At 44.4% G+C, this 25,938-nt stretch overlaps 1 protein-coding gene across 5 annotated transcripts in view; it reads right to left on the bottom strand.

Moving 5' to 3' along the window:
* The window catches only part of SUSD4 (sushi domain containing 4), a 166,165-nt gene that overhangs the window by 101,428 nt on the left and 38,799 nt on the right, over window positions 1-25,938 (bottom strand). For 3 of the 5 annotated variants that reach the window (XM_042848575.2, XM_005289603.4, XM_065589377.1), the window contains exons 1-2: window positions 4,200-4,409; window positions 3,197-3,373 (exon numbers count right to left, since the gene is read on the bottom strand). In XM_042848575.2, the coding sequence (XP_042704509.2) occupies window positions 3,197-3,338 (142 nt within the window). In that variant the 5' untranslated portion in view covers window positions 3,339-3,373; window positions 4,200-4,409. Of the gene's footprint in view, window positions 1-3,196; window positions 3,374-4,199; window positions 4,517-25,938 lie in introns of those variants that run through there. The other 2 variants (XM_005289602.4, XM_042848574.2) reach the window with 2 other exon arrangements.

The raw sequence follows: 25,938 nt of genomic DNA, 5'->3' as shown, positions 1-25,938 counted from the left end.
CTTCTAGCACATTGATGTTAAAGATGAACCACTACTGAAACAAAAGAATAAATACTTTCCACCTGCATAGCATCTTTAATTTAAAATAATCAAAGCTCTTTATAAACTATTAGTTATGTTTCAACGCCCTGCTTGGTGAAGGCCTTGTTTTACAGATAGGGAAAACTACGATACAAAGAGGTTAATGGCCAAATTTTCAACAGTATTCACTGATTTTGCATGCTTTAATATTTGGATATCCAACTTGAGAGTACTATAGAAGCCAGATTTTCAAAAGTGCTGAGCAACCACAACTCCAACTAAAGTCCAATTGGTGCTCAGCACTTCTCAAAATCACACCCTGCATCTCAAGTTGAGCAGTCAAAAACTGAAGCATGCAAAACAAGTGGCCGAAGTGGCTTGCCCAAGACCATAACAGAGTGGGAAATAAAGATGACGAGTCCTGGGTCACAGTCTCCTTCTTTAACTATAAACCCCCATTGTCTCACCACTTCCACCCTTCAGAAAAACAGGTATATGTATTCTACTACATGAAAGATTTGTTGATTTAGCAGACTGTGTATAGACAGTACTTCTCACTGAAAAATAATATTGCTTAGAAATACAACCGATATTTTTCCACTGGTTCTTTTAATCAAAGTTGTTTAATGCATTAATTTTCACTGGGATCAGGACATGAATTTCTCTTTTGCCTCAAGCTGGCCTATAACAAAAGCTCTTCATATTAACAAACAATATATTGGATTCATATCATTCCTCTGAACCTTTCATCCTGAAGGATCCCGAAGTGCTTTACAAATGTAGTTTGACATAGAAACAATATCAGGTTTCATTACTGAAGTGAAACGGAGCAGCTGTTTATTAACATCCACCACCACACAAGAGTTCAGCACAGGTAGTTAAAAGAACAATGCATCTCAGAGGCCCAAAAACTGTAGTTTACAAAGCACCTTTCATTAATCTGCAGTTAATTAAGGAGTAGGATATGGGGTTTGGGATAGGAGGTGGATCCATGAGGGATTCTCTCTCTTATGAGGTGGCCCACAAAATGAATGTTGGCCTGTCCAACTGAAACTGCAAAGGAAACATAGGTGGGCAGAACGTAATTGTGCTTTAAGAGTTGGTCAGGACATCAAAGTTAACACTCTATTCTCGTGAAATATGCCACCAACTGAAGCAGGGTGTTTAATGACCACACTAATTTAAAAAAAAAAAATTAAGACTCATCAGAAAGGCAGCACTTTCAAAAAACACAGGGTCTTTTATAGCACAGGAGGTACGACTGCAAAGTGAACTTAGCTGGAATATTAGCAGCTTCAAGGGATTTCTATTCTAAAATGGCATTATATTCTTGAGAGGAAAAAAAGATAAGACAGCTTACAAATGGACCACATAATTAATAAGAGAAAGTGTGTCAGTGTAGGAGCTGCTTGAGTTTCTTCCCATGCCTGTTGTTAACCCAGGCCAAAATTTTCAAACTTGGGTATCTAAATATGGCTCCCAAATCCATCATTAGGCACCTAAAATACATTTCTGAAAATAAGGCCGCTTTTCTGAAGACAATGGGAGCAGCACATAAACACCAAAAATAGAAGTGGGGTGAGTAACAGTGGATTTATGAGCATAACTGCAAGCACCGAAGTTTGAACAGTTTGATGTAATTCAGAGGCATGAAAAGAACCCCAAGCTACTCTTACACTGTCTCTCAGTCTGCCATTAATTGTGTGATCCAATCGCAAAACAGTTTATTTCCCCCCCTCAAAAATATAACACCATTTTAGAGTGGAAATCCTTTGAAACTGCTAATGTTATTCCAACTAAGTTCACTTTGCAGCACAGCAGTTTATCTGAAGACTTTTCCTGCAATCCAGACCTAATTAGGGAATCAGTTTCAAGCAATTTGGTAATTAAACGCATCTGCTTAAAATACCTCAAAAGCCTCCATAAAATAAAAAAAGGTGTAAAAAATTGTAATTAAAATCATAAAAAAAACAAACATGAACTGGTCCTTTTTCAAACAGGATGCAATTGAACTGAATTTTAATGTCTCTTTATTTAGCCCCACATTAGATGTTTTCTTCCCTCCCAAACACAGAAAAGGTTTGCTTCCCCAGATGCATAGGTTAAGAATAGCAAGAGAGCTAACAGAAGAGGATTCTTGCTATTCATTATTAAAGCATTACATTATTTTTAAATAAAAATTCATGTGTGGTTATACTAGAAATATTTATTACCACTTGCTTCTCTCCAGCCAGCATTTGGTCAAGACTGTCTCCTGTCACCACTTTAGTGCCTTGGGTAGTTGTCTCCACATCAACCTACATGATTGTTCTTTCCTGGAGGCAGCAGGGAATGCTCTCTCCTCTCCTCTCAGTATTTGTATGCATGTATGGAAGGGGAAGCAGGGTGTATAGGAGTGTGGGAGGGTTACCCTGTCAGCATCCATGTGTGTGTATATATGAGGGAAGTTTCTCCTCTTCTTTCAGCATGTATGTGTGGGATTTTTTCAGGAAAAAGGGGATTCAGTTCTCTAGTCTGTGTCTATGAAAGGGAAGAGAGGGGGTGGAGAAAGAGAGGTGTGAGGATTTTCTCTTATTAGTATCCATGGTTTGTTTTTTGGAATGAGAAAAGAAGGGGATAAGGAGGGGGGAGTCTCTCCTGGCAGCACCTCTCTGTGCATGTGTCTAGAAGGGTGGTGGACAGAAGGTTTCTACATATGCATATAGCGGTGGGTCCTGTCAGCATGCCTGAGTGTTGGGGAGCAGGAAGGGAGAGAAGGGGTTCTTGCATCTCAGGATCCATGTGTGCATAGGCACATGCAGGGGAAGGCTCTCATGCAAGGAGGTGTCTGTATGCAGTGGGGTGCAGGACAGTCTCTCAGACTGGAATTTGTGCATATGGGGTCAGAAACTAGGGATGTCTCCAGTGCTCGAATTATGGGAAAAACGCAGGGGGGCCCTGAATGTCAAATGGCTTGATTTAATGTAAACCGTAGTGAGAAGTAAGGGGGGGGGCTATAAGACAGAAGTGAGTTAGCCTTTAAACACAGCAAGGAGGCTCAGCACCCCGTCACTGGGGAGCCCGCTTGCCTGCAGCCTGCCAGAGCCTCTCTCTGTTCCTCTCTCTCTCTCTAGCTTGCAGGGGCGCTGCTGCTGCTGCTGCTGCTGCCTGTCAGTCACATGAGTTAGTCACTCACCGCCCGTGATCTGTGCAGGGCCAAAGCACAGCGCCAGCTGAAGCCACAAGACCACCACGAAGAGTCTCCGGGGGGACGGGGATTGCTGCTGCTGCTGCTCTAGGAATGGATCCCCGCTGCTCAGGTTCATTCCATGATACATCTTTTATCCACAAAGGGCATCCGGTTTGCAATAATCTGCAACAAGAAAGAGAATATTATCTTGCCATCTCCCAGCGATCTCAGAGCTGAGGATCAATCTCTCCCTTCCTCCAGATGAAATCTCTGCCCACTCTTCTCCAAGGTGCAATCCCAATCCCAGCTCTGACATGCAACAGAAACCTCTTTGGGGCAAGGACCTTGCCACCTACACATCTGGTCAGGACTATGGACACCAAAGACAGGATATAAAATTATTATTCTTATAATCATCTTTGTCCAGCCCATCCCCCACTGTCTATTCCCTGACATGCAAACCACACTCCCCAAAACGCCCTCTCCTAATATGCAATTCCCCGCCCGCACGCTGCATACACACGAAACCCCTGTGCCAATCTGAACTCTCCTTCTACCCTCTGCAATAGCCAAGACTCCCTGGGAATGGGATGCAGTTTCCAAACAGCAAATCAGCCTCAATGCAAAGAGGCAGCACTGAAGCCACCTTCACTGTGCTGCTCCATGCAATTCACAGCTTGTTGCCACTATGATAAAGTCTTATAAACCACCTAGGGTCTCCAGTCTGCCAAGACCCCCGACTTAGATCTCTCGTCTTATAAATATTGCAACGCTCCCATTTCCACCCAGGAGCTAATTGTCGGGGATGGGGGGGATTACTGAATGCAGGCCCCAGCTTCTGTTCATTCTTCCAGAGGGAAATGCACGGTTCCCCCCTTTACCTCCCCACCCCGGCTTCCCCCTGACGCCCGCTTCTAGCGCTGCTCCCCTTTACACTCCCCCCTTTACTGCCTTCCCCTTTGTCGCTACTTCCCCGGTGCATGAACCCAGGTGAGCACTGCGCCCTTACCTGAGGGCTGCCCGCCTGCATGGAGCCTCCTTGCCTGCCTCCCCCGGGCGAGTCCCCAGCTGGGCACGACCCACTGCTGCTGCTGCTGCTGCCGCTACCACCACCGCCGCCTCCTCCGTAAGCCGCGGCAGTTCCCCCGCCCGCTGGAGGGGAAGGGCTGAGCCACACACGCAGCGCGCGCCGCCGCTCGCGCTCATCCCACCTGTGTCTGGGAGAGGGGGAGGGAGGAGGCGGGCGGCTCCGGAGCCAAGGCTGCGGCAGCTGCCAATGGGAAGCCTGTGCCCGAGCCTGCACCTGCCCGCTGCACGAGCCGCCTCAAACCCCCTCCCAGGAGGGACGGGAAGACCCCCCGCCTGCTCCGAGCGCGCACAGCCCCCACCCCCTCCGCATTCCCTGTGCTGTGTGTGCATGACAGGGGCTGCTGCTGCAAAATCTGATGGGTCCCACTCTTCTGCAGGGACTGCGGGAGAAAGCAAGAGCCTGGGGTGTCAGCCCTCCTGGGCGCCCTACTATGCATACATGACAGCAGCGGACAAAGTCTTCTGCATATTTTTTTATTTTTATTCATTTATTTTATTTTTTTGGTAATGCACTGTGCTGCATGCAGGGCAGGAGCTGGCGCAAATTTGTTGCCATTATGCTCGTGTCCCCTGTGCTGCATGTACAGGAGGGACAGGCAAGAGTCTGCTGTAAATGTTCCTTTGTCTCATGCTTAATATATGTCAGGATTAGGCCAGAGCATGCAGTAAATACCCTTACTTGTGCCATGTGCTACAGGCATATCAAGAGCTGGCAAGAATCTGCTGCAAATCTTTCAATGTACCCCATCCAGCATGAGGCATAGAAGCCCGAGGGCATGTCTACACATAAACGTAAGTCGACCTATGTTAGGTCGATTTACAAGCAACTACAGTAATTACAGAATGACAGCCAATGTAAGTAGCACAGTGTCTACAGCAGGGGTGGGCAAACTTTTTGGCCTGAGGGCCATACCAAGATTCTGAAAGTGTATGGAGGGTGGGAGTAATGTATTAAATTGCTCGCTGTAGGAATGTGCTACTTACAGCTGTGGATCTGGTGCTCCATAAGCAGCACGTTCCTACGGGGAGCAATTTAATACACTACAGCCAATGGCTGGCCCAGCCGTGCTGCCCAGTAGGAGCTCGCAGCCCCGCTGCCCAGAGCGCTGGTGGCACAGCGAGCTGAGGCTGCAGGGGAGGGGCCAGGGGCTAGCTTCCCCGGCTGGGAGTGCAAGGGCCGGGCAAGATGGTCCTACAGGCCGTAAAAAGAACAGGAGTACTTGTGGCACCTTAGAGACTAACAAATTTATTAGAGCATAAGCTTTCATGGGCTACAACCCACTTCTTCGTAGTTCGCCCACCTCTGATTTAGGCTGTGATCTTGCAAGGTGCTGAGCGCCATTCATGTCGCATGATTTGGCCCTTCTGACACTTTTGTTTGTTTGTTTTGCTGTTGTGAAGTGTCTCTCATATTAGATCGTAGTAGTATATCTGAGTCAATGACAAAACGTACAGACATTTGAAGACCCATGGAAGAGCTGTTTGAGACACCAACAATTGTACCTGTTCTTGTAAGAGTTGGAAGCACAATCATGACACAGGCCAGGTTTCTGTAGCTCCGGCTATGCTAGGGGCAGGCAAACTTTTTGGCCTGAGGGCCGCATCGGGAGCCCCCACCTCCTATCTGCCTCCCGCCCCAGGACTCCTGCCCCATCCAACACCCCCGTTCCCTGACGGCACCCCCTTGGACCCTTGCCCCATCCACACACCCCTGCTCCCTGTCCTCTGACCGCGGCCACCCCATCCAACCCCTCCTCTCATTCCTGGTGGCCCCCCACCCGGGACCTCTGCCCCATCCAACCACCCCTTCTCTCTGTCCCCTGACTGCCCCCGGAACCCCTGCCCCCAACTTGCCCCCTGCCACCCCATCCAATCCCCCTCCTTCCTGACTGCTCCCCAGGGACCCTGCCCCCATTCAACCCCCTATTCCCAGTGGCATAGCCAGCTTCTAAGAGGAGGGGGAGCAAACATAAAAAAAGGCGCCCCCCCCCTTGGCTCCTCCTCTGGCCGCCCCTCCCCTCCCCCCCCATGGCTCCTCCGGCCCTGCCGCGCCACCCCCGTGGCCCCCCCTCGCTCCTCCAGCCACGGCTGCCGGCCGCCATGCTGTGCCCCCCTGCTCCTCCGGCCGTGCCTGCTACCCCCCCCCCCCCCATGGCTGCTGGCCGCACTGCGGGCCGCCAGCCTGTGCCCCCCACTCCTCCGGCTGCGCACCCCCCGCTCCTCTGGCCGTGCCCACCGCCCCCCCATGGCTGCCAGCTGCGCTGCAGGCCGCCAGCCTGCGCGCCCCCCCCCCCCGGTCCTCCAGCTGCTTTTGGAAAGGTGGGGGAAGCGGCTGCTTCCCCTGCACCCCGCTAACTATGCTACTGCCTATTCCCCCTCACCCCTATTCACACCCCCACCCCTGATCACCACCCCAAACTCCCCTGCTCTTTATCCAACCCCCCTGCTCCGTGCCCCCTTACCGCGCTGCCGGGAGCAGCCGTGCCGAGCTGGGCCATGCCACCGCTGCCACCATGCAGCACAGAGCACTGGGTCAGGCCAGGCTCTGCAGCTGCGCTGCCTCAGAAGCTCACAGCCCCGCCACCCAGAGCATTGCGCCAGCGGTGGAGCGAGTGAGCTGAGGCTGCGGGGGAGAGGGGACAGAAGGGGAGGGGCTGGGGGCAAGCCTCCCGGGCCAGGAGCTCAGGGGCCGGGCAGGACGGTCCCGCGGGTTGGGTATGGCCCGCGGGCCATAGTTTGCCCACCCCTGGTCTACAGGGATACTACTTTGCCCTAACTTTGCCAACATAAGCCCTACACCTCTCATGGAGGTGGAGTTATTATGTCGGCGTGGGAGGGCACTTACATCGGCGGGAACAAGGCTGCAGTGTGTATGCTGATGTAATTAGATCGACTTAAAATGCCTTACCACGACACTTACACTAACTCTGTAGTATAGACCAGGACTGAGTTTCTGTGGCACATAGTGCATTCATGACAGGAGCCTAGTACAGTCATGTAGCACTGTCTGTGTGCATGACCAGAGTCTTATGAAATCCCTGTTATTATGAGCCACTTCCAAAGACAGCTAAATATCAACCAAAGTGTCTTCTTCCACCTTGTTTGTGCTTCAAAGCAGGGCAAATATATAGGCAGCCCTGAGGGCTTAATATCATTTAGCCTGTGGTATGTTTGACCAATTATACATAACATCCTATGTGAGACATGATTAATTCATATTATTCCATCCCCGACATTCCTCACAGATTGTGTGGGCAAGAAGAGGGTGTATTACAAAGCTCTTTATTCTGGTATTTGCCTCAGGTGGGCAATCAGGACTGTTGGCTGAAGCAGTTTGCCTATTAGGAAGCCGTACCCAGCAGGATTTAGTCAGTCTGTAGACTTCACCACCACAGGATATCATTGAATCAAATACAGTGTGTGGGTTTAAATAAGGATTGGAAAACTGTATGTCTTCAGATGACATTTATTGAGTTAGCTAGTGTTTATGTGCACACTTCTTTCTACTGGATAGAGTCAGAACTGCTCAACTGAGTGTCAGGCCCAATATTGCTAACAACTAATAGAGATTCTCCTTCAACTCAGGTGGTAGGAGGCCTATGCTTTTGAAGCAGATCATGGTGCACATATGGGCAACTAAAGTTCCTGAACGCATGCATGCATGTTAAGGTAAGATAGGAAGCTGTGGTTAGAGTACACCAGAGTAGCACAACTCACTCATTTTGATGTTTTTTCCTCACAAGTCTGGAAATTATGTGGTGGTAACAGGATACAGCAAGTGGAAGAAAATGGGGCAAAAGAAGAAACATATATGGAAGGAGTTTCTCTCTCCAAGCAGGGCCCTAGCCAGCCAAACCCAACTATATGCATTGGGGTGTAGTGCAGGGGGTGGGTAGCAGTACATCCCTGGTGCTCCTCACCCCAATTTCTACCAAAACAGAGAATCTTTATTGATTCGGGCTGTCAATTAATCACAGTTAACACACTCGATTAACTCAAAAAAATTAATCGTGATTAATCACACTTATAACAATTGAATACCAATTGAAATTTATTAAATATTTTTGGATGTTTTTCTACATTTTCAATATTGATTTCAATTTCAATACAGAATACGAAGTGTACAGTGCTCACTTTATATTATTAGTTTTGATTACAAATACCGTATTTTCCGGCGTATAAGACGACTGGGCGTATAAGACGACCCCCAACTTTTCCAGTTAAAATATAGAGTTTGGGATATACTCGCCGTATAAGACTACCCCTCTTCCAACGCACACCAAAAAAAAATTAAAAAAACATCAGATTTGATTTCAATATGGTAATTTTAATTCAAATGCTTATGACATGCAGGTACTTAGCAGGAAAACTGTCACTTATAAACATAAGGCTGTTTGTCATCAAACATGTAAACATAAAACAGTGCAAGTGGATTAAACTTTTCCTAATTCACTCTAAAGCTGAAAGGAAGGATAAGACAATAAACCCATGGGAGCTGCCATGCTGTTTGTTTTCTAAGCTGTCAACCAAACTGGAACTGATGATGATAGGAGGAAGATAACAAACAAGAGAGAGAGAGCAAGTGCCGGGCAAGTCCCTGGCGAGTTAGCAACGCCCATCATAACTGCAAGCTACGGTATTTTTACAGGTTTTGCTGGCGTGACAGTTTCCCTTTAAAAGCCTTCAAAATCCTCCTGTTCGTCATCTGATATCATAAGTACATCAATGACATCTTGTGATACATTTGTAAGGCAGTCATCGTATGGATCGAATTCCGTATCAGATGGTGTGGTCTCAGCTTCGGCTTCCTCTTCATCTTGCCACAAGTAGTCATCCTCCATACCATCTAATGAATTTGATATGCCACACTTCTTGAAAGACTTGATTACTGTTTCTGCATCAATATCATTCCAGGCTTTTATGACAAACTTGCACAAAACATCCAACTGTGGAGCACGCATGTTTCCTCCTTTTGTGAATGACTTTTCGCCGCTAACCATCCATTCATTCCACTGTTCTTGAATGCGATCTTTAAATGGCTTGTTTAGGCACACATCCAGTGGCTGTACCAACGATGTCAATCCTGCAGGAATAACTGCCGCATCTGTGTTTAGTCTTGCAAGCATTTGCTTGGTGCTGGGAGTTAAATGAGCCCTGAACATATCCCACACCAGTATACTACATTTTTGAATAAGTCCACCTGGTCGCCTGCTCCATACATTATCAAGCCATAGCTTTACCCCTTCTTCATCCATCCAGCCTTTTTCATTCACATGTACAAAACAACCAACAGGGAACTTGAATTTCGGCATTGTTTTTCTTTTAAAAATAATCATTGGTCTCAGTTTGGCGCCATCAGCTGTGCATCCTAGTACCACTGTAAAACTGGACTTCTCATGTCCTGTTGTTTTAATTAAAATTGTTTTTTCACCTTTTTGATGGACAGTTTTATTTCCAACCATATCAAAATTCATTGGAGTTTCATCCATATTTCCAATACTACTTAACGCATAGCCATGTTTAGTGCGCTGTTGTATTACGTATCGATGGAAACTATTTACTTTGCTATCAAGATCTGCAGGTAATTTTGGGGCAATTTTCATCTTTTGCCTCAGTACCATATTATGCCTTCCCATGAATCTAGTACACCAGGATACAGTGGCCTTAAATCTGTTGCTGTGATCTGGGTTAGATTTGGCCCACTGAAGTGCAAACAAATGTATTTTATTTCGTGTCACTACATAACCGTTTTGGCGATGCTCATTCACCATGTCTGCTACATGTTTTTCGAGTTCTGGCCAATGTGGAGTGCCTCTTCTTAATACACACTTACCCCTTGGCATACTCTTTAATGCTTTTTCATTTGCTTTCCAGTCCCGAACCATCTTTTCTGTTACTCCATATTGTCTTGCAGCAGCGCAGTTATTATGTTCCATGGCAAAGTTTACAACTTTAAGTTTGAAACTGGCTTCATATTTCTTTCTTCTTGCTGGTGGAGCCATGATGGGGTTTTGACTGTTGGACATTTGTATACTGTACTGTATGTACTGGTGCTATACTGTATGAACAGGTACAGATACTGGTGCTGTACTGTATGTGGTACCCAGTATACAACAACCAGCCAATCACAGCAAGCGATGTACCTTACCGGCGATTGGCTGGTTGTTGTATACAAAGCCTGCTTGGATTGGTCAGCTCTCCCTGCCTGCCCAACCCTCCCTGTCTCCAAGACTATCAGAGCGGTAGCGCAAACACGCCTCTTTCACCCGTCTGGCCCGCCCTTGTATCCTATTACCTCCTTCTCTGCCTCTCAGATCTCGCACATGCGCGCCTGCGTCGCTTCACTGCAGTCCTCAGGAGCGAGATCTGAGAGGCAGAGAAGGAGGTACGGTAATAGGATACAAGGGCGGGCCAGACGGGTGAAAGAGGCGTGTTTTTCTGGGCACAGCGCCGCTCGATCTCTTTTTTCCATACCCCGGGCGTCCCGGACGCCTGCAGCTTGCTCCGCCGTTCACTTACACCTTCCCGGTGAGGCGCCCCCTCACCTCGTCATCGGGCGGGGATGCGGCCGCGGCCGTTTTTGAGCTCCCCCCACCATATGCGGCGACTGCAGATTCTCCAGTCCGGCTCGGAAGTTTCAGCACCCGCCCTATAAGACGACACCCGGCGTATAAGACGACCCCCGACTTTTGAGAAGATTTTCCTGGGTTAAAAAGTAGTCTTATACGCCAGAAAATACAGTATATGTACTGTAAAAATGATAAACAAAAGAAATAGTATTTTTCAATTCATCTCATACAAGTACTGAAGTGAAATGTCTTTATCATGAAAGTGTAACTTACAAATGCAGATTTTTTTGTTGGTTACATAACTGCACTCAGAAACAAAACAGTGTAAAACTTTAGAGCCTACAACTCCACTCAGTCCTACTTCTTATTCTGCCAATTGCTAAGACAAACAGGTTTGTTTACATTGACGGGAAATACTGGTGCCTGCTACTTATTTACAATGTCACCTGAAAGTGAGAATAGGCATTCTCATGGCACTGTTGTAGCCAGCATTGCAAGGTATTTTCATGCCAGATATGATAAACATTCGTATGCCCCTTCATGCTTCGGCCACCATTCCAGAGGACATGCTTCCATGCTGATGATGCTCATTAAAAAAATGATGCGTCAATTAAATTTGTGATTGTACTTCTTAGGGGGAGAATTGTATGTCTCCTGCTCTGTTTTACCCACATTCTGTTATAGCAGTCTCAGATAATGACCCAGCACATGTTCATTTTAAGAACATTTTCACAGCAGATTTGACAAAATGCAAAGATGTGAGATTTCTAAAAATAGCTACAGCACTCGACCCAAGGTTTAAGAATCTGAAGTGCCGTCCAAAATCTGAGAGGGATGAGGTATAGAGCATGCTTTTAGAAGTCTTAAAAAAGAGCAACATTCTGATGCAGAAACTACAGAATCCAAACCACCAAAAAAGATAATCAACCTTCTGCTGGTGGCATCTGACAGATGATGAAAATGAACATGCGTCAGGCCATACTGCTTTGGATCGTTATCAAGCAGAACCCATCATCAGCATGGAAGCATGTCCTTTGGAATAGTGGTTGAAGCATGAGGGTCATATGAATCTTTAGCACACCTGGCACGTAAATATCTTGCAACACCAGCTATAACAGTGCCATGCAAACACCTGTTCTCACTTTCAGATGACATTGTAAACAGGCAGCATTATCTCCTGCAAATTGTAACCAACCTTGTTTGTCTGAGTGATTGGCTGACCAAGAAGTAGGACTGAGTGGACTTGTAGGCTCTAAGTTTTACATTGTTTTATTTTTGAATGCAGTTTTTTTGTACATAATTCTATAATTGTAAGTTCAACTTTCATGATAAAAGAGATCGCACTACAGTACTTGTATGAGGTGAATTGAAAAATAATTTTTAGTTTTTTGCCGTGCAAATATTTGTAATAAAAAATAAATATAAAGTGAGCACTGTACGCTTTGTGTTCTGTTGTAATTGAAATCAATATATTTGAAAATGTAGTAAACATCCAAAATATTTAAAATAAATGGTATTCTATTGTTGTTTAACAGCACGATTAATGGCAATTAATTTTTTTTAATCGCTTGATTAATTGCAATTAATTTTTTTAATCACTTGACAGCCCTAATATTGATATATAAACGGAGGGTATGGTGAGCGGGGGAGAGGGGTTTTCTTCCTCAGATGAGGCTGAGCAATCCGCTGCAATTGTCTGCAAGTTAGATTTTAAGACCGTTCAAAAGAGATTTTATGCCAAATCAATGTATTACTTGTCTGATAAAGGGGTGGGGGAAGGAGAGGGATGTCTCTTGGTTCCCCTCATACCCAGGGAAGGACAGGGATATAATGGCGGAAATGGATCTTCTGTTAGTGGAGAGGAAGAAAGTCACACAATTTCTGGGATGGTTTTTCCTTTGTCAGGTGCTGTTGCTGCTCCCTTTACCAATAGAAAATCTGAAAGCAGCAGAAACTCCCCTGCCAGGTTCTTTCTGCTGCTCTCACATCAGACTCGCCTTGTGGGTCTTCACTTCACCAGCCAGATCAACGAGTGAGAATGGCTGAGAATGGCTTCCATGAGCCAAAGTGACACTGCAGCAATCTCTCCCCTTCCCCCACGTACACCATAGCACAAAAAGCCAGCTATATTATGGAGTTGCTTCTTCCTCTGAAAGGTTTCAGAGTAGCAGCCGTGTTAGTCTGTATCCGCAAAAAGAAGAACAGGAGGACTTGTGGCACCTTAGAGACTAACAAATTTATTAGAGCATAAGCTTTCGTGGACTATAGCCCACTTCTTCGGATGCATATAGAATGGAACATATATTGAGGAGATATATATACACACATACAGAGAGCATAAACAGGTGGGAGTTGTCTTACCACCTCTGAGAGGCCAATTAATTAAGAGAAAAAAACTTTTGAAGTGATAATCAAGCTAGCCCAGCACAGACAGACAGTTAGATAACAAGTGTGAGAATACTTACAAGGGGAGATAGATTTCAATGTTTGTAATGGCCCAACCATTCCCAGTCCTTATTTAAACCGGAGTTGATTGTGTCTAGTTTGCATATCAATTCTAGCTCAGCAGTTTCTCGTTGGAGTCTGTTTTTGAAGTTTTTCTGTTGTAATATAGCCACCCGCAGGTCTGTCACTGAATGACCAGACAGGTTAAAGTGTTCTCCCACTGGTTTTTGAGTATTTTGATTCCTGATGTCAGATTTGTGTCCATTAATTCTTTTGCGTAGAGACTGTCCGGTTTGGCCAATGTACATGGCAGAGGGGCATTGCTGGCACATGATGGCATATATCACATTGGTAGATGTGCAGGTGAACGAGCCCCTGATGGTATGGCTGATGTGATTAGGTCCTATGATGATGTCACTGGAATAGATATGTGGACAGAGTTGACATCGGGGTTTGTTACAAGGATAGGTTCCTGGGTTAGTGGTTTTGTTCAGTGATGTGTGGTTGCTGGTGAGTATTTGCTTTAGGTTGGGGGGTTGTCTGTAAGACAGTCTTGGGAGACAGACCTGTCCTCGCTTACAGACAACCCCCCAACCTAAAGCAAATACTCACCAGCAACCACACATCACTGAACAAAACCACTAACCCAGGAACCTATCCTTGTAACAAACCCCGATGTCAACTCTGTCCACATATCTATTCCAGTGACATCATCATAGGACCTAATCACATCAGCCATACCATCAGGGGCTCGTTCACCTGCACATCTACCAATGTGATATATGCCATCATGTGCCAGCAATGCCCCTCTGCCATGTACATTGGCCAAACCGGACAGTCTCTACGCAAAAGAATTAATGGACACAAATCTGACATCAGGAATCAAAATACTCAAAAACCAGTGGGAGAACACTTTAACCTGTCTGGTCATTCAGTGACAGACCTGCGGGTGGCTATATTACAACAGAAAAACTTCAAAAACAGACTCCAACGAGAAACTGCTGAGCTAGAATTGATATGCAAACTAGACACAATCAACTCCGGTTTAAATAAGGACTGGGAATGGTTGGGCCATTACAAACATTGAAATCTATCTCCCCTTGTAAGTATTCTCACACTTGTTATCTAACTGTCTGTCTGTGCTGGGCTAGCTTGATTATCACTTCAAAAGTTTTTTTCTCTTAATTAATTGGCCTCTCAGAGGTGGTAAGACAACTCCCACCTGTTTATGCTCTCTGTATGTGTGTATATATATCTCCTCAATATATGTTCCATTCTATATGCATCCGAAGAAGTGGGCTATAGTCCACGAAAGCTTATGCTCTAATAAATTTGTTAGTCTCTAAGGTGCCACAAGTCCTCCTGTTCTTCTTCTTCCTCTGAAGCAATCAAGTGTTGGCCAATACAGTTGGCAGAATATCTAAGTAGTTTGAGCAATGTTCTGATGCAGTATGGCAATTCCTATGTTCTCTCTATTCAGGAGACCCTTATTTTCATTCGTGACTTCAACATGTTGGGAAGGGTGCCAATGAAACATCTCCCTTCTGGATGGAGAGGGGACAAATGGAAAAGAGTGTCCCTTTTGATAAATAGTTATTGCTTAATCATTGGCAGCTGCTATTGAAGTTCCCAGTGTGCTTATGTCTGTACAGAATGCAGAGAATGCACAGTCCTTTCCCCAAGGAACACAATCTTAAAGTCTAATCCTGTGAAAAGCCAAGTACCCTCAATTTCAGAATACCATGTGCACAGGGCTAAGGGATCAAGCCCTAAGTAGACAAACAACCCCCATGGCACACACAAAGCACTAGGTAATCAGGAAGTGGATTTATCACACAATGGTACAGCTATTTATTTTGTATCTTAATACATTAAAAATAGCAAATCCTTTGGTGAGTGGCATAACAACACTAACTGGCTTCATGGCACACGCATGTTTAAAAGAGTCAGGACTGGAAAGAGGCGAGGATGGATATATGGTTCACCAAGTTAGAGAAGGGAAGGCATTCCAGGTCAATGAATCCACCAACGCTGTCCAAACAAAATACTCACATATCCTTCTGGATTAACTTTTAATCAGCCAGAAGTTCCCAGAACCTCTCTGTCACTGGCTGAAAGGGCCCTTTAAGGAGGTTGGGGGCCAGTTTCACTTGTGTCAGATTTAACCCACTTAGCAGGTGTACAAGGGTCACATCACAAGGGGAGCATGTAACTAAAGAGGCTGCTGGGGGAGATACAAGTGCAAGCCTAAGTTCAGTCAGTAGAGGTTCTAGGGAGATCAACCCTAGGAATGAGCACTTTATTAAAAATTGACAGAACAGACATAAAAAGGCCAGTGAGGAGGCCGAGGCTGGGTATATAGGAAGCAGTTCTGGGAAGAAGAGAGAGGGCATTTCACATGGCAGACAGCCCAATTGTTTAGTGTCTCAAAGCTGCAGACCTGTAATAGAGGTGGGTTGGGTTCCCCCATGCTACCACTTCGTGAGGTGGGCTCCTGCCAGCAAGGAAAAGAAGGAATTGACTGGAACCCAGGAGAGCTAAAATCTGAGCTAAGAGCTTGAGGAAGAGGACAGACCCTGAGAGGAAGGGCTGTTCCTAACAAGAGTCTGGGATGGAAGAATGGTTTTGTTTCCGTTTGGATTTTAATGCTGGAAGGGATGGACTTTTGTGACTTAGGTGGAGAGCTAAGACACCTTAGTGACTGAAAAGTGCTAGAAGATGGAGCTTGACCATCTGAGAATAGGACAGAGGCAGTAAATGGGCCTGAAACTAGCTTGTATGAATCCCTGCTATAGACCACAAATGAAGTACAGCCACTAGTGAGCATATGTCCCCTCAACATTTCTGTGGTTCACAGCTGCAGATCTCATGCTCTCTCACATTTGGATGCCCCCCTCAACGTGTGTGTCTGTGTGTGTGTATATATATATATATATATGGTTGGACCTATTGGAAGTAACACAGAATCTCTCTCGGGTGGGGGAAGAATAAAGGTAGAACCACTAGCCAGCCCCAGCATGTTGGAATCATGTCAAAACCCTGGATACATCCAAAGCTCTGCCTTCCAAGTTTCACCCTACCTCAGTCAAGTCACATCCATTGCTCACTCACATGAACCAAGCTAAAACCACATCCCACAAACCAAAGCAACCCACCTCCATCCAGACCCAAGGCAAACAGTGACAGCACCATGCCTGATTGCCCCAGAAACACATTCCTGTTATTTAGGAACATGCCCAAAATAAGACCGAGGGAGATTCTTGCTTAGTTACAGCAGCTTGGGTTTGGTTCCATCTGGTGAGAGGCAGTTCTGGCTCTGTTCCAGATAGTTGGAGGGGGAGCTTTTCAGCTCTGTCCTAGCTGGTGTGAGCAGGTGGTTTCTAACACACAGAGGTGTCTTAGTTTGATTACAACTTAGCTTCAATTTGAGGAGCTGTTTCCTGCTTACTCCCAGCTCATTTGCAAGTAGGAGGATCCATTAATGGTGACCACCTAACATTTCAGGAAAATATAGGCCAACTCATTGAAAAATCAAGCTCCTTGTTAAGGGCCTCCTCCCTCCCCCTTTCCAGCATGTGTGTGTGCGCACACAGTTTTATCTGTGGTACAATATCATACCTGTGTGTGATTACTGCTTGAAAACAGATCTTTTATTTGATCAAATGCTTCTGAACTCCTTACTGGATATATATATGGTTTGGTTAGAGCTAATGTGAGCATTGTAGGGAAGGGAATATTGCAGGCTAGTTCCAGCTGGGCATGGGTGTAAAGCGGGGGTGGGCAAACTACGGTCCACAGGCCATATCTGGCCCATCCGACCATTTAATTTGGCCCTCAGCTCCCGCAGGAGAGCAGGCTCGGGGGTTTTCCCCGCTCCGGCGCTCCAGCTGGAGAGTGGGGTTGGAGGCTTGCCTACTCCTCATGGTTCCCAGGAAACAGCTGGCATGATCCCCCTCTGGCTCCTACATAGTACACAGAGGTGTAGCCAGATGGCTCTGCACACTGCCCCGTCCACAGGCACCGCCCCTGCAGCTCCCATTGGCCATGATTCCTGGCCAATGGGAGCTGCAGAGCTGGTGCCTGCGGATGGGGCAGTGCACAGAGCCCCCTGGCCACGCCTCAGAGCCGGAGGGGGGACATGCTTCCGGGAGCTGCTTGCAGTAAGCGCCGCCTGGAGCCTGCACCCTTGGGGCCCCCCCATCCTCCTCCCACCCTCAAAAGCACTCGATCCCAGCTCAGAGCCCCCTCCTGAACCACAAACCCCTCATCCCTAGCCCCACCCCAGAGCCCTCACAGCCCCCCTCCACACCCCAACCTGAAGCCCCCTCCCACACCATGAACCCCTCATTCCTGGCCCCACCCCAGAGCCCAACTCCCCCAGCCAGAGCCCTCACCCCCTCCTGCACTCCTACCCCCAATTTTGTGAGCATTCATGGCCCGCCATACAATTTCCATACCCCGATGTGGCCCTCAGGCCAAAAAGTTTGCCCACCCCTGGTGTAAAGGGATGGTAAGTCTAATAGAGAAGCAAAGAGTTTCACTCAGAAGAAGTCACCTCTGTGATGAATTACTTTAAAATATAAAAGGGCCATGGACTAGGAAAGAGATTGGGCTAACAGAAAATCATTTCAAACTGTAAATACACATCACTTCAAACAGCATTCAGACCATCATAGCCACAAACCAACTTCCTTCCTTTTTTTTTTTTTTTTTTTTCCCCTCCAAATTAGCCACAAGGGGGGGAGAAAAGACAATACTATGAAAAAAAACCTATATGTAAAAATAAGGAAACATTTAAAACAAAATTAAATTAATCCATCTGATGTTTAAAGGTGTGTGTGTGTGTGTGTGTGTGTGTGTGTGTGTGTGTGTGTGTGTGTGTGTGTGTGTGTGTGTGTGTGTGTGTGTGTGTGATATAAGTCCTGAATGATTTGTAAGACAAGACCATTAAGCCCCATATCAGATTAATGACCTATAAAACACACCTTGTCATGTCCTTATGGTAGGTATTTTCTTATATTCGTAACAGGCTGAGCATTTCCACACAAACTTGTGATCAGTTGATAGGTTTGGCAGTTTATTTCAACCTATTTATATGCTCAATATACAGAGAATTTTCCAGAGAAATCCTCATATCTGCAGTGTGGTGTATTTCTGCTCTTACTTGGAAAGGTTAATGGTCCCAAATCTCAATGATGCAAATTGTGTCCAAATACCATACTGATGGGCACCTTATGAATCCATATAATAATACATGGAAACTTTTCAGGAAAAGGCTTCTAGTTTTAAATGTGTGAAGTGCCTAGTGCAGTTTTAGGTATTATATAAATATTAAAAATCCATATCTAGCCTATCCACCAAACAACCCAGCTAGCCTAATTAGTAATAGGTAACCCTCAGAAGATTAGGATAAACTCTGAGAAATTCAGGGGATTTCAAAGTTTATCATACCTTCTGGGATCTCCTTTCCATCCTATTTATCTTACCAATTTCATTTATAATGCAATTATAATATATCTTGGTGCCATATGTACAATTTAAAAACCAGCAATCATCTAAAAGTCTTTTCCATCTTTATTCCACATCTTGATTTTACCACTGTCCTGCAAGGCCTGTTCTCTCTTGTTTTATTCTTCCTTAAAGGATTGCTGTCTCCATAATCACTATGATTGCAAGAAAGCAATCGTTCCAAGCAGGCTCATTTAAGGTGGTCATTTGGAAAAGAGGCTTGCCTAATAAGCCTGGTTTCAAGCATAGGTATGTAATTAGTGCAACAATTATTACTTATAACAAATTTTGAATCACTAACACTTACGAAGGTTTAAGAATAGCAGTTTTGCGGTTGCTGAGTCTGATCCTGCACAGGTGCTAAGTGCTGGGTAACCTCAGCTCCCACCAGTTATAAATGGGAGTTAAGGGTGTTCAGTTTTCCTACAAGAGAGGGCTTTAGTAGAGGCCTCCCCTTTCTTAATATAATCAATATTGGTTGGACCATGAGTGTGCTCAGTCCTTGAAGGAAATCACAGGAGACTCAAAAGGATGGTTCTCTTTTCATCAGTGAATCATCAGCACTTACAGACATGCAGCCCTGTCTAGGACCAATCCACAAGCATGAATAACTAGGCATCGGTATAGTTTTTATCAATTAGTGCTAAATGAGCTTTATTACAAAGACTTGAGGCATAGGGAAGACCTGAGATTGAACTACTTTTTTTTTTTAAACTAATGACCTACATAATTGCTTTTGCTTTGTTTCTTTAAAATAATTAAATAAAAGCCTAAATGAGAGAGCATCTTGATGCCAAAGAGAGGTTTAGTAAACATGAAAGCATTCTTTATTCTCTTATTTCATTCAACAAAACACAGAAGAAATTAAACAAAAATATGAAGCCTGTACAGATTAAAGCTGTTCAGTTTGCAAACAGGAGGTCTATTTCTTTAGCTGGATAAACAAAACATTACATTTTGTACTTTATTGATTAGAACTAAGTCCTACTTGCCTTGCAGGAGTTATTCCACTGATGTAGTTACTCTTGTGGGAAGAGACAGCAAGCCCTTACTTGGTTATTTCTAGTTGAAGTATTCATCAATCACACAAACAAACACCATTTTAAAACCAAGTCCAGTATTAAAGCATTTTAAGAGGTTATTAATACCTGCCTCTCTCATACTCCAAGACAGTTCAGTATGTGTGCGTTTTAATATACAGTATTGGATTTGCAACACCACTCTAAATATGAAAACTATCAACATTATGTAGGAACCCACAACGAAGGTTTCTAGGATTCATAGTAAACTTTTAAGTGCAAGTCACGGGGTGTAGGATACCTCAGGATAAATTTAGTAGGATAGAGTACCTTTCACTTCCAAGTCATGGTTTCCAGTTCATTAGTTATTGAAACTCGTTACTAACTGAGGGCTGGCTTGTGTTAAAATGAGTTTGTCTACTAGGAAATGGATGCAGACAAGTGGCTGTGTCACAACTGGCAACCTTGTTTGCCATCTCAGGATAGATGGCTAAGCATGGAATAGGATATAATCCAAATCAGACATGTATCCCTAGAGATAGTCCCTTGAAATCAGGCAGTGCAAGCCATTGGATTGGAAACTAGACTGGGAGCCAGTAGACTGCAGGTGAAATCTTGACTGCCATGGAAGTTATTGAGAGTTTTGCCATTAACTTCAGTGGGGCCAGGATTTCACCCCTGAATTTCATTTCTGGCTCTGCTACTGACTGAGGATGTGATGGAGTCTGTACCTCATCTATTATGGAGGTAATAATGCTTACCCTCCTTTTGTAAAGTACTTTGAGTTCCATGGGTGAGAAATGCTACAAGTTCTCATTAATAATAAATGAGACTAGGTAGTGGTAGAGCAGAATGTGAAAGCTTGCCCTGCCAGTGCCCATTCTATGCCTATAATATGGATAAATAGAAGAGCTCCATTTCCAGAGCTGTCTAATCTGGTACATTTCACCAAATCATCAGTGGTTAGAGAGTTTTTGTGCGTGTTCCAAAGATTTGAATTATAATTCTCTCTCGAGAGAGAGAGAGCGCGCACGAACAAAATCCATGCTCAATATGCTACATTTTACATTCATTATTATTTGTATTACAGCAGTGCCTAGGAGCTCCTAGACTCTGTACAAACACAGACTAAAAAAAAAAAACAAAATCCCTGCCCCAAGGTGCTTACATTCATAAACAGCACCATGTACATTCCACCCAAAAGGACTTGTAGATTAAGGAAAAACAACAGTAAGGAAGATCTCAGCTAAAGTCTCCATGAAGGAGCAAAGTGAGCATGTACCTTCTCTGCCACAGGGGCAGCAATTATGAGAACAAAATGGCTGTTTAAGTCTGCATATAGGAAGGGTTCTTAGAAATTTAAGGATGTAATATCTAGATAACACAAGGTATCATAATTTTATAGCACCACCTAATTATATTCCAAATACACCTCTACCCTGATAGAACGCGACCCGATATAACACAAATTCGGATAAAATGCGGTAAAGCAGCGCTCCGGGGGGGCGGGGCTGTGCACTCCGGTGGATCAAAGCAAGTTTGATATAATGTGGTTTCACCTATAACACCGTAAGATTTTTTGGCTCCGAGGACAGCGTTATATCAGGGTAGAGATGTAATTAAGATTTTGGATTTGATTCTATCAACATAATTTTAAATCAGCATTTTAGTTAGTCTAGTTCCACGATTTGAATTGGTGGGAAAATTTCATTTCTACACAATAAAAATAGAAGCAGAGATACATTTTTGAAATGAAATAAAGCATAGACTGTGTCAAATTTACCCTATTGAGCACTGTAAGTCTCCAGATGTCTAAACACATGGGTCAAATTTAAACCTGTTGTAAATGGACGTAATTGCATTACAGGCAATAGAGTTTCTCTCACTTATGCCAGAATTATTTATTTTTACATTTCTAGAGTCATGTACATTGGTTTATATTTGACTTCATTTTATAGCAGAGCAGTCAAAGAACTATCAAAGTGTGATTTCATCAGTGTTACACTAGTATCATTGCAACTTCCTTCAGTAGATGTTCTAACAAACATCAAGAAAAATAGCATACAGCTATTAAATCCAGGAGACGTGGCCTTGAATCAAAAACTTTATGGCCAGCTCCACACATCCCCAAACCTTTGGAGAAATTAAGTATCAGATCTTTGTCCATTTCTGGTTTCCAGTAAATTATTTATCCTCCAGCTGCCGCCATTTTCTTTCTTCTAGCCATAAAAGGAATTAAGTTAATCCACAGCCCAGATACAATGGAGTTGTGCCAATTACATCAGCTGTTTATTTCACTGGAGGTATGTATAAGTTTAGGTTTTCCCACCTGTGATCTTTATTCCTTATCTGAAAGAGTTAAGCTATCATAAAGGTGATATTGTAACATGGCCATCTAGGAACTTACCTGTCATCACTATACTACACCATGGCCACTTTGAACTTCTGAGCAATAGCAGGGCTTGCATGTTGAGCCTGCTGCTCCAGAAACACAGCTTGAACTAAAAGGGAATCTCCATTAGCAGATAATCATTTAGGGCCAATGGCAATAGCACACGGTTGTATATTTCTGATTCCATGCGGTAAAGGGCAGCATATAACCTAGCCAGTTACAATATGAGATTCACTAACAGAGGGAGAGTGTCGGGATAAGAAGGGAACCAGCATTCCCTAGGCTAGAGGGAAGGCGAGAAAGGCAGCCCTCTGACAGCAGCACTTCAGTGTAGCTTGAAGACTCAAGGCCAGCAGCACTCACTACTGCATGGAGGTTATAAAGCAGCTGGAGCTCTGCTGCCTTTGCAAGCTTGTTGCTTCCCTGTTTACTCTACATGAGACCCATTATCCCCTTCAATGAATGTGGATCCTGTGGGACTTCAATGGAACCTATACAACTGTTGCATGAGCTTCCCAAAGGAGCCAGTTGTGGCTTTTCCTGAATAACCCAATTTTCAGATATTCAGGTTTCCACAGAAGCCACCCTCCTCATTGCCTATGCTTGCTAATGAAAAACCAACCCTTCCCATTAAAGTTTCACTAACAAGTTAGCGGTCAGGTTCCTGCTGCAGTATTAATTATTCCCCTTTTATTATACTGAATGCTATTTTTAGTGCGTCACTCTTTTTTGTAATTAGGTGCCATGAATAGAATATTGTTTATATTACACTGGAGTTTTACTTGGTTACATTTTTCAGATACAGCTATAGAACATAAAGTGAAACAAATAAATATACCCATATATTCAAACGGAACACATTTTTGGCATATACAGGAATGATGATTATTTATAGAGATGGGACCCAAATTTTTTTTTTTTAAGATAACAGATTCAGAGAGTTAAGTGCCAGAAAGGACCATTAAATCTAGTCTGACTTCCTGTATATCAAAGGCCATTAAATTTCACAGTTAAACCTGAATTGAGCTCAACAACTTGCATATGACTGAAATGTAACATTTTTGGCTAAAGCATATTTTCCAGAAGGGCATCCAGCCTTGATTTGAAGACCCCAAGAGATGGTGATCCCAGCCCTTACCTGAGCAGTTTGTGATAGTGGCTAATCCTCACTGTTAAGAATTTGTGCCTATTACTAGTTTGAATTAGTCTGGCTTCAGCTTCCAGCCATTTGTTCTTATTATGCCTTTCTCTGCTAGACTAAATAGCCCTTTAGTACCCAGTATTTTCTGCCTGTTAAGGTATTTATATATACTGTAATCAGGTCCCTTCTCCAAATATGTTGACACTGCAATTAAAAACCTGTGGCTGGCCTATGCCAACTCACTCGGGTTTGCAGGTCTCATGGTAAGAGGCTGTGTCACACGGTGCCTCCATCGCTACCTGGTTAACTTCACCATCTGGCCAGTTCAGATGGTTCCACAGTCCATAAGCACCAACTTCTAGTTTTCCCTTGGGCTACTCCACCCCCGCTACACCCCCACTGCCAATCAGCTGTGGCTGGTTGGTGCTGAGCACCCACTATTTTTTCCCAGGGTGCTCTGGCCACGGAGGGCACCCACACAGTCGGCACCTATGCCATAATCATAAACGGAGGCTGCCTGTTTATTCTTCACCAAGATGTTCATTTATTTCCCTCTTACATCCCCATAACATGGGCTGGGCTGGGCTGGGCTCCCTCCCTCCTCAGCTACCTTTGTAGCTGGTTTCCTCTACTTATATTCTCCCCAATTACCTTGTTAACCCAGTGATTGCCACCCAGGTGTTCACAATCCCCCACCAGAAAGCATATAATTGCCCTTAGTTGGGCCTGCAGCCTTCTCCAGGCTATAGCTCTGTCAGTAGCCATGATGCTGCTGATAGCAACCTGTCACAGGCTGTTTAATTGCCGTGTAGATACCAAGGGTCTAGGGCCCTGCAAGATGGGCGAGTCCCACAGCTCAGGCTGCAGCCCAAGTCAGAACATCTACACCACAGTTAAACAGCCCCTTAGGCCCGGACCTGCAAGCCCCAATCAACTGGCATAGGCCAGCCATGGATTTTTAATTGCAGTGTAGACATACCCTCAATCTTTTTGATAAGCTAAACAAAGTAATCTCTTTAAATTTCTCCCTGCAAGACATTTTTTCCAGCCCGCCAACCATTTTTGTGGTTCTTTTCTATGTTCTCTCCAATTTTTCGTCGTCCTTTTTAAAACGTGGACACTAGAACGGTATGCAGTATTCCGGGAACAGTCTGACTAATGCTGTCTACAGAGGTAAAATCACCTCCCACTCACTGCTTACCTGTTTAGACACCCAAGGATTGCATTAGCCCTTTTACCACAGCATCGCATGGGGAGCTCATGTTCAGTTTGTCCACTATGATCCCTAAATTCTTTTCAGTCACCGTTTTCCAAGAGATACCCGCCCCATCCCCCCGTTGTATCGGTATGGCCTGTATTCCTTGGTCCTAAATGTATAACTTTGCATTTGGCTGTATTAAAACACATTTTGTTTGAATGGGCCCAGGTTACCAAGGGATCCAGATTGCTCTGTACGACTGCCCTGAGCTCACCATTATTTAGCACTTTGCTAATCTTTGTGTCATCTGCAAATTTTAGCAGCAGTAATTTTATAGTTACTTCAAAATCATTGCTGAAAATGTTGAATAGAGATCTGGTTAGCCAGTTCTTAATCCTTCTAATGTGTGTTCAATTGATATTGTATAGTGCTATTCTTTTAATCAGCATGTTGTATGGTATTAACGTCAAATGGCTTACATAAGTCTAAGTGTATTACATCTATGCAGTGGCCTTTATCAACCAAATCTGTAATCTCAAAGAATGAAGTCAGTTTTGATAAGAGTTGCTGCACAGTATGCACGCACACACACCCTCCCTTGTAGGGTGGTGATGGTGGTCAGGGACTCCCTCCTGAGGGGGATGGAGGCATCTAGCTGCTGACCGACATGATGTCCCAGGTAGTACACTGCCTGCCTGGAGCCCACATCAGAGATGTTACAGAAAGGTTGCCAAGACTCATCTGCATCATGGAACTCAATAAACATTTTGCCATTGAATTCAATGGAAGCAGAATTCAGTTCTACAAGAACATCCCATTGACATTATTATATTTGAGTCTAGGTCATAGTTCAATAAAAGAAAGGGGGTAGGAATTTCAAAAGCCAGGTGTCACATTTAATCCTCCTTAGAAGATGTTGGATCCTCTTTCCTGCAGTTTGATTTCACTTAGACTTGAAATGATTTAAGTGCAGGGTCCTCAGGCTGAATTACAACTTTGGTAATTATTCTACCACACTTCAGTGTAATTTACCATGTGTCATACTGTCTAAATGCAGGGAGCCCATGAATGTAAATGAGAGGAATAATTTCATTAAATCATTTTTTTTACAACTGCATAATTTCAATAATTAAAACCTTTACTTATATCAATTGAGAAGTGGGAAGAATATTACACTAATGCATTGTACTTCTAATGTAAACATGTTGGAGTGCATGGGCTTTTCCCCCCAAAGTTCAGTTTGGAGGGAATTGGCATTCCTTTGTGCATAGATCTGATTCTTCAGTCATTTACTGCACTCCAGAAGTTTGAGACATGTACATTTTTAGGCAGTGTTTAGGGTATTTGAGGAAAGATTTCAGTTTAGGGAAAGCAAGCCAAAGACATG

The sequence above is a fragment of the Chrysemys picta genome, chromosome 3, assembly GCF_011386835.1.
Source record: "Chrysemys picta bellii isolate R12L10 chromosome 3, ASM1138683v2, whole genome shotgun sequence".
Taxonomy (NCBI): Eukaryota; Metazoa; Chordata; order Testudines; family Emydidae; genus Chrysemys; species Chrysemys picta.
This window is presented reverse-complemented; position numbering and strand designations above follow the sequence as displayed.